Source organism: Bipolaris maydis (assembly GCF_028858645.1).
Source record: "Bipolaris maydis strain C4 unplaced genomic scaffold PSV08scaffold_3, whole genome shotgun sequence".
NCBI lineage: Eukaryota > Fungi > Ascomycota > Dothideomycetes > Pleosporales > Pleosporaceae > Bipolaris > Bipolaris maydis.
Genome location: NW_027093859.1, coordinates 2,546,450 through 2,555,740, shown reverse-complemented (window position 1 = coordinate 2,555,740; position 9,291 = coordinate 2,546,450). Strand labels below are relative to the sequence as shown.

The following is a 9,291-nucleotide window of genomic DNA, read 5'->3' as shown; positions in this document are numbered from 1 at the left end:
GTATACTAAGTATTAAATATAATAATAACTTAGTTTTAAAAAAAAACTCTTTTTTCTTAATTTATTTTTTAACTTTTAAAATTTTTATTAAAAACTTTTAAAAATAAAATATATTACTCCTTATATATAGTGATAATAGACATAATTTTTTAAAAAAATTTAATACTTTTATTTTAAAGATATTTAATCTTTAAATACGTATATTTTAAACTCCTAAGTTCAAGGTGATTTATCGCCTTCCTTATACTAACTAAGTAGGCGCTAGTCCTATCTAGGTAAAAGTAGAGCTTTTTAGCTTTTTAAATTACTAACCTAATTAGAAATAGTTTTTATATTCGCTATATTATACTAGTTTCAAAATAGTAACTTTTAGTAATATATTTTTTCTATATTACCCCTCTATACTAAATTAATTATTAGAGTTACTACTATTACTTATACTATTTATTTTAACTATATAGATATAAGCGTTATTTCTAGTCTATTTATAATACTTATACTACCTCTCTCCTTATACTCTTTTTAATATACTCTTACTCTTACTATAACTACTATTTACTTATTTTACTAATATCTCTTATACTTTACTTATAATAAGAGTTTCTTCTATTTATATATATTGCTATTTATAGCTCTTATACTTATTTACTATATTTAGAGCTTTTTAAAGAGTAGCTACTTCTTCTTTTACAAGTATTATCTTATATTCTATTTACTAAGCTTCTTTACTTAGCTATATAACTTTCTTATTAAGAGAATTTATAAAAGACTTAAAGTAGTTTCTTACTCTCTATTAATTAAAAGTACTTTAAGCCTTAACCTTATATATATTACGTAGTATCTACGCCTTTTAGGTAGCTACTTATTATAGTAAAGAATATAGTATCTATACTACTATATTAAGCTTAGATAGTATAGCCTATAAGTTATATAGAACTAAACTAGCCCCTCTAAAGCTAGCTTAGATATTCTTTTTTATAATAGACTACTTAAAAGTAGCCTTAAAGGCTAGTAAGAAGATCTCTTTACTAATATAGTAAATATAGTTATATACTAAGCCTAAAATAGCGTTACTATACTTATACTTTAATAGTAAGAAGTAAGTAATTTTAAAAAGCTATAATAGATAAAATATATATATAAATATATAGAGAAGAATAGTATTTTTCTTCTTAAAAAGATCTTAAAATTTATTAAAGTAGTAGCTTTTATAACTATTAATAATAAGTAGTTAATACTTATTTATAGTAGAGCTCTTTATATAAGTATTAAAGTGCTCTAATTAAGTAAAACTAAGCTAATTATTTATTTACCTATTAAGACTAACTTTAAAAATTTATTTAGTAAGTAAATCTTTAAACTAGATATTAATAAGTATCTTACTTATAAAGATAATAAATAGTAGTATCTAGTAACTTAACGTGCCTACGCTTTAGATTATAATAACTTACTTATAGTTACTTAGCTATACTTACTTTTTTTACTATATTTCTCTAAGCCTATAATAACTAACTATAATAAAATTTTACTTATTATAAAGCTAGTTTTATTAAAGTTATAAATATTATTATTTATAATACTCTACTTTTACTTTATTATCTTAACTAGATTAAACTAGTACTAAATAGCTACTAAATCTTTAAAAGTAGCTTACTAGTAATTATAGAAATAGCTTTAGCGCGTATAAAGCTTAGAAGTATACTTAATAAAGTTATTAACTTAGTTCTTACTAATAGGGTTACTAGCGCGCTTCTCTAATAGTTTATTAGCTATTACTTGAATATTAGCCTTTATAGGGGCAAATTCTTATATAAACTCTTTAAGAATATACTTAATAATAACCTTCTCTTCTAGCTCATTTAAGCGCTTTAAATTTACTTTATAATTATATTAGAAACGCGTTCTAGCGTCTCTACGCTATAGCGTTATTTATAGAATATTATAAATAGTAGTAGTATATCTTTAGCTTTAAATATATTATAATTTAAAATTAAATAAAGTAAGCTAAAGATCTAATTTAGTATAAATAGTTTAAGTATTATATTATTAAGATATTACGCGTTATTATATTAGCGTTAACGCGCTAGTGTAAAGTAACCTACTTACTTAGGTAGCCCGCTTACTTATAAACTACGTTATACTTATTAATTTACTTAATCTTTTATAGCTTAACTATATTAGTAGATTCTATACTAACTTTTAATCTATAAAATCTCTCTTTTATCTACTTATATATCTCTTTATAAATATTATTAAATATTTTATTATAGAAAGCTATTATAGGTTTAATAGATATAGAGGACTTAATTAGCACTAAATAGCTTAAAAATAATAAGAGCTGCGAGGAATATTTTAATATAGTAACAATAAGAGTTTTAATAAATTTATACTATTAATAATAGTAAAGATTAAGTTCTAATAGACTTTTACCTTTAATAATATATAATATAGTAAGTATATAAGTATAAAAGCGCTTTACGTAAAATATTCTTATTATAACTATTTTTTATTATCTTATTATAACTATAGTTCGCTATTTTACTACTTTTATTTTAACTATAGTTTACTATACTATTACTTATATTATAACTATATCTTAGTTATTATATTTAATAAAGATTTATATATATAGTATATACCTACTAAGAGGCGTATTTTAGTAGTAATATTAGACTATCTTTTAGAGTTTAATAGAGTCTTATAGAGGTCTACTTCAATCTCTTTATTATATACTTTAACTATAAAGTTACTTTTTTTAATAGCTAATTCTAGTAGGTTAGAGTGTAGCCTACTATTCTTTTCTAAGATAATTAATCTAATACGCTTTATAATACATAAAAGAAAAAAGTTAAGTAATAAGTTAGTATAGAATTAAGTCACTACTTATATAACACTCTATACTAATATCTACTTATATTATAGTAAATCTACTCTATACTATATCTACTTATTTACTACTATACTATTATTATATACTTCAACTATATAGTTGATTTTATTAATATCTAATTCTAGTAATGTAGAGTATAATCTACTATTCTTTGTAAAGATAAATAATCTAATACGCTATATAGTAAATAAAGGGAAAAAGGATAAGCGATATTATAGATAGTAGTAGAGGGGTAATAGTTTCTTATAGTGTGGGTTCGTATACTCTACGTAAGCTTAAGTATTAGCTACGTAGATAATAATAGAGCTTTATTATCTTGTGCCTACCTTTTAGCAGCGTAGTAAGCGCGTATAGCTGCGTGCTCAGCTCCGTAAGGAGGCCTCCCTAATATAGTCTTGCCTCTAGGAACACCTCGCTCCTATAACGGAGTAACGTATCGCAGCGTAGATTAACAACTGTCTTAGAGATTAAAAAGAGACGCATAATACGAGCATAATTAGCACCTATACTTAAAACTTTTCTCCTCCTTTCCTAGGAATAGCGTAGAGTAAAATACGAAGCAATACTGCCGTTAGTGCGTAGAAACTACCCAAGCAACTAAGCGAAAAACAGGGAGGTGCAGCGACTGCCATGATTGAATTAGGCCGTCGCTAGCTAGTAATCCCAGCATTCGGGAGTAACGACTTGATCAGCTGCCTCTTTCAGATCCGCTGCAGGCTATGCAGTGAAAAGCTTAGCCCTTGCGTAGATAAAGCGCCTACTAGACTGGGCGTAATCGGACCCACAGTTCGATCCAAGACAAGCAGCGGACTACAGGTCAAGACTTTGCCAAGCCATGGCAAGTCCTCAATAGGAAGGCCACATTACACTCCTGGTAGATTAGTCTCGGTATGCCCCACCCGACTCGCAGGGAAGGTTATGCTTGTTGTCTGTACACTATGCCTATAGTCTGTACGTGAGAGTACCACATCCAACTATTAATATCCAGCTGTTGTCCCCTCATTGACAATCATCTGCCAGCTTGTTCAGTCGCCTGTCTCTTCACATCCAGTCGCTTCTACACCAAAGAAAGTATATCAGCTTCTCAAGACCATTCACCATGCGATTCGAACCTCTACTCGCTTTTGCCCTCCCCGCCCTCATTGTGGCTGCTCCTACCCCCCAGTGGGATGATGCTCCCGAGGAGTCCATTGTTGGTGGGACTTCGGCCTCTGCTGGCGAGTTCCCCTTTATTGCCTCTTTGCAACTCAGCGGCAGCCATTTCTGCGGTGGTACTATTATCAACAGCAACACTATCGTAACCGCTGCACACTGTTCCGTCACGAGTCTTATTGGCTCTGTCCGCAACGTCCGCGTCCGTTTGGGCTCTTTGGTAAGTTTCGCTTAATTAATGCCATGGCACATGCAAAAAGCAAAACAAACAGAAGAGAAAATAGAATAAGACATTAATCCGCCTTCTAGAATAACGCCTCTGGCGGCACCACCTCCGCCGTCTCTGCCATCTACGTCCACCCCAACTACATCGACGACGACGAACACCATGACTTCGACATTGCCATCTGGAAGCTGACTACCCCCATCTCCGCCGGTGGCAACATTGCCTACGCTAATCTCGCCGCCTCTGGCAGCGACCCCGCTGCTGGATCCACTGTTACCGTTGCTGGCTGGGGCGCTACCCGCCAGGGCGGCAGCGGTTCCAGCTCTCTCCTCAAGGTCAGCGTGCCCGTTGTTGCACGCAGCACCTGCCAGTCTCAGTACCCCGAGGAGGACATCTCCACCAACATGGTCTGCGCTGGCCAAACCTCTGGTGGAAAGGACTCCTGCCAGGGTGACTCTGGCGGCCCTCTTGTCGACGCCTCTAAGACCCTTGTTGGTGTCGTCTCTTGGGGCTACGGTTGTGCCCAGCCTAACCTCCCCGGTGTCTACTCCCGTATTGGTACTTTTCGCTCTTTTATCAGCCAGTACTCTTCTTAAGAAGCGGTTCTTGTCACAGATAACCTACAAGCATTTTTGTACCTATATCTTGGTATCTGGTGGTCATAAAGGAACACACCTATAAGCGAGCGAAGAAGAGATGGGATAGGAGTGACAGGATGGAAGGCATGCTCTACTTACTTCCATCCTTCCTTCACTTTACAAGCTGTAAATAAGTTCACCTTTGTTCAATGTTAAGTATACAGCTTGATCTCACGACGTTTTTCAAATAGTATAGTTAACTATGTACATATTTAAAACAAACAAACCTAACTATACATACATATTATCTAGGAATTAACGTGTTTCACAAGTGGGAGGACCACTTACCTAGACTATCCCACTATCTTAACTACATTATATAATACTACTATAATCTTTCTTATTAAGTTAAATAAGGGAGTGTTCTTTATAATGTGGCACGATACGTGATTAAGCTTAAAAGATTAGAGGGGCGACCCGCAATCGAGTAGGTAGAATCGAGCTAAAAAGTAATCGTTGTAAAGGGATTAATTAAAGAAGGTCTCTATCTACGTACGAAAGAATACTACGAACTAGTCACGTGATACTACACCACAATATATATTACTATTTACTATATTCTCTAATTAAAGGTAGTATATAGAGAGTTATATCTGTTTAAAGAATGTTTAACTCTAGGCTTATAACCTATTAGAATAAGAGAGGGAGGGATAGAAGAGAGAGGTAGCGTAGGTACTACTTATTCTAAATACAGTAGTAAATAGGTAGGTGTAGTGTAGAGTTACTAAGACCTAGGTAGGTGTAGGTGTAGGGTCTTATGTAATTAATAACCTAACACTACACCAACCTAAGTCTTAGTAACTCTACCCTACAACTTCCTATTAACTACCGTATTTTAGCTTAGTAAAGAGTAGAGTACAGTTACTTAGCTATAGGTTAGTATAGAGTTAGGTCTTATATAATTAATAACCCAACTCTACATCTACCTATAGCTTATATAACTAAACTCTATAGTAATATAATATAGGTCTAGAGAGGTACTTATTTACTACTATACTATTATCCTAATCTTATATAATCCGCTATTCTACTAAGACTAGACATTCTACTAACTCCCAGCCTCACTAGACCTTTTAACTTCTAATATAGATATTTATAGGTCGCTTACTTTCTTATCTCTTATTAAGAAGAGAATCGTTTCTATTTCTTATAATATATAATTAATAACTAAACTCTATACCTACTTATAGTCTATATAATATAACTTAACCCTATATAACTCTAGTATAGAGGGGTACCTATTAACTATAATAATTCTATAACTTACAGAGGGGTGACATAGAAAAAATATGTTACTAAAAGTTACTATTTTTAAACTAGTATAACTTAGCGAATATAGGGACTATTCCTAATTAGGTTAGTGATTTGAAAAGCCGAGAAGCTCTACTTTTACCTAGATAGGACTAGTGCTTGCTTAGTCAGCATAAGGAAGGAGATAAACTGCCTTAAACTTAGGAGTTAAAAAAACATAAAGTTAAAGTTATTATAACTTTTTAGTAGACGTATTAATTTTTTTAAAAATAATATATATTATAGTACAATTTATAGAGATTATGTGACTAAAAATTTAAGTAATATTTCTTACTTAATTATTTAAATAAAAAATAAAGAAAAAAGTAGCTATTGCTTATATAAGCTATATTACTAATCTAGCTTAGTAATCTTTTAGTATATATTGTTATCTTTTAGAAAAAAAATTTTGAATCTGTAATCTCTTAAAATAGACCTAAAATTATTAAATTTCGAAGCTGAAATCCAACGACTTTTAAACGCTAATATTTCAACTAAAGATATTATAAATATATTAAATAAGCCTTCTACTTCTATTTATTTAGCTATATCTCGAATTAGAAAGAAAAAAAAAGAAAAAAATCAAGCTATAACAACGAAAAAAAGCAAAGCTTTAAAGGTAACTTCTAGAGTTAAAAGAGCTATTAATAGAGACTTAACTAGAAGCCCTAAGAAGCAAAATAAAAGATTATTAGAAGAAAATAATCTAGATATATCAACTAGAAGCTTACAAAGAATTTTAAAAGAAGAAGGTTATTATTGTAACGTTACAACTAAAAAGCAAATTTTAAACAAATTTAAAGCTAAAAATTAACTTAAATTTGCTAAAGAAAGAGTAAAAGAGCTAGGAAATATTAATTTTAGTAAAATTATATTTTCTAATAAGTTAGCAATATAAAGAGGGCACGGTTCTAGAAATGAATTTATAAGAATAAGGCAAAATTTTAATATTAGAAAGAAATTCGTTTCTAAAGCCAATAAAAGTAAGTTTAAAAAAAATCCTAATAAGCTATTTTATTCTATTTTATATGTAGTTTTTTTCTATAATTTTAGTTTTTTAATAGCGTGCTTACTAATTAAGTAATAGGCCGCGATATTACTATTTAAGTGTTATACGGGGTTTAGGTCTATACTACTCTAGTCAGGTCCACTACTATAGCTAATAAGCCTTACGTTAGTGTTCTATAAAGTTTGTCTAGCGAGACAGTAGAGTAGTATGCTTAGATAGAAAGGTAATAAAAGGTTAGATAACTTAATCTATATTGCTATAGACTAATAGGTAACAATCTTATTAAGTAAAGATACTAGTAAGAAAGTACAATTTAAGTTAACTATAACGAGAGTAAATAATAAAATCTATCTATCCTTATATCCTTATTGCTTCTATTCTAGTGCTCCCTATTCTCCCTTCCTTATAGGAGTATTAGGAGTATAATTCTCCTAAGGCCCCCCGTACTCTAAGAGTAAGGCTCTTAGTAGGAGCATATATATTACGTAACCTCTTACCCTACAATAGTCGTTACCTTCTAACGTAGACGTAGTTAGTCTTTAACCTTATTATTCCATATTAAGGAGAGAATCCTTCTTATTACTTATAATATTATCCCCCCTCTTAGGCGTATCGTCCTAATACCCTAAATTATCATTTTACTATACCGCGTGTTAAATTATTAGCTATATATAAGGTTAGTAGGCCCTAGGCTATTATAACCGTCCCTTCCTAACTCTAGCCTTCCTAACTATACCTAAGGTCCCGTCTTCCTCTTATTAGGCTCCTGCGATAACCTTAACTTAACGTCGCTAGGCTTAGTCTAATAAGATCTATTATTAAGGAAAAGAGATAACTTTCCGCTATAAGCGCTATAAGAAGAAGAACCTTTGTTACTTCGTAGATACTACGTCTAGGCAGTACGCTAGTTATATTACTATAAAGGCTAAGTATAGTTTATTTATAACTAAAGAAGAGTAGGAAAAGGTTAAGGCTAAGAAGCGTTAAAAGCGTCTTAAGCTTACTTATTCTAAGAAGTAGACCGCGCGACTTTATCGCAAGCTCCTAGAGGTTAAGGAATAAGAGCGAGCATACGCTAATTATAACTATACTCTTCTAAGTCTTTAGAATCGTAAGAAAGAGAAGGCTAAGGGGAACTCTACCCCTAGTATAGATTTTCTAACAACTAAACTATCACTACCTATATAGTTAACTAACCCAGGCTGGTTATAGGCTAATTATTCCTCTTCTTTTAACTCTTTCTTATCCCTTAATTATTACCTTCCCTTTAAGAATCTAGTTCTCACTTCTTTAGATATTTCTAGTAAAAATCACGTACTAGTAACTTATAGTTTGTTAGATTTCCTTTAGGTTCCTAAGTGTTATAGCTCTTAGGCCATCCTCGCTACTTAACTAAGTACTTCTACTAACTACTAATTTTCTATAGGTCCTTAACTTCTTTAACCTTATACTTATCGTCTTTAAGCTCTATATTTATTACTAGCTTAGTATCTAGAGGTGCTAGCTCTAGGAGTTTCTTATAAAAGATAGGGTGGATTTATATACCTTATAAGAGTTTTAACTTATAGTTTACTTTTCCTATTTCCTCTAAGATCTTAAATAGTTCTACTTAGAGGTTATCTAATTTTCTATATAGTTGTTTAGTTTTTAGGTTTTATTGTAATAGGAAAACTTTATCCCTCTTCTTAAAGGTTAGTCCCTTAATTCTCTATTTATTTACTGTCTTAGATATTATAAGGTTCTATTAAGCTATATTCTTACTTAATTCTTTATATAAATCTTATATAAGCTTTACTTTATTATCTACCCCTACTATAATACTCTTAATATCCTTTAAATCTTAATAAGCTACTAGCTTATATCCGTAGTTCGCGTAGTACAGCGAATACTTTATTATTATAGATCTTATACTATTATAGGCTAATTATACTATTAGTAGTAACTCTACTTAGTTATTCTATAATTTATTAGCGTATATCTGTAGGTACTATTCTAATATCTAGTTCGTTCTTTCCGTCTAGCTATTTATTTCTAAGTAAAAGCTCGTTAAAAGCTTCTTCTTAATACCTAACTTTACTAGGAATAT

At 31.0% G+C, this 9,291-nt stretch overlaps 1 protein-coding gene across 1 annotated transcript; it reads left to right on the top strand.

Moving 5' to 3' along the window:
* The first annotated feature begins 3,906 nt into the window (after positions 1-3,906).
* PSV08DRAFT_197842 (trypsin-like cysteine/serine peptidase domain-containing protein) lies at positions 3,907-5,146 on the top strand. The gene is made up of 2 exons (XM_014216961.2): positions 3,907-4,262; positions 4,352-5,146. The coding sequence occupies exons 1-2, from the start codon at positions 3,990-3,992 to the stop codon at positions 4,862-4,864; spliced, it is 786 nt and encodes a 261-aa protein (XP_014072436.1). The 5' UTR covers positions 3,907-3,989; the 3' UTR covers positions 4,865-5,146.
* Positions 5,147-9,291: the final 4,145 nt, after the last annotated feature.

What these genes read in the sequence shown, in the direction of transcription:
- PSV08DRAFT_197842 (XM_014216961.2), top strand. Translation starts at nt 3,990, where the DNA reads ATGCGATTCGAACCTCTACTCGCTTTTGCCCTCCCCGCCCTCATTGTG. An exon ending in GCGTCCGTTTGGGCTCTTTG is followed by an intron (nt 4,263 to 4,351) that starts GTAAGTTTCGCT and finishes TCCGCCTTCTAG; the next exon opens with AATAACGCCTCTGGCGGCAC.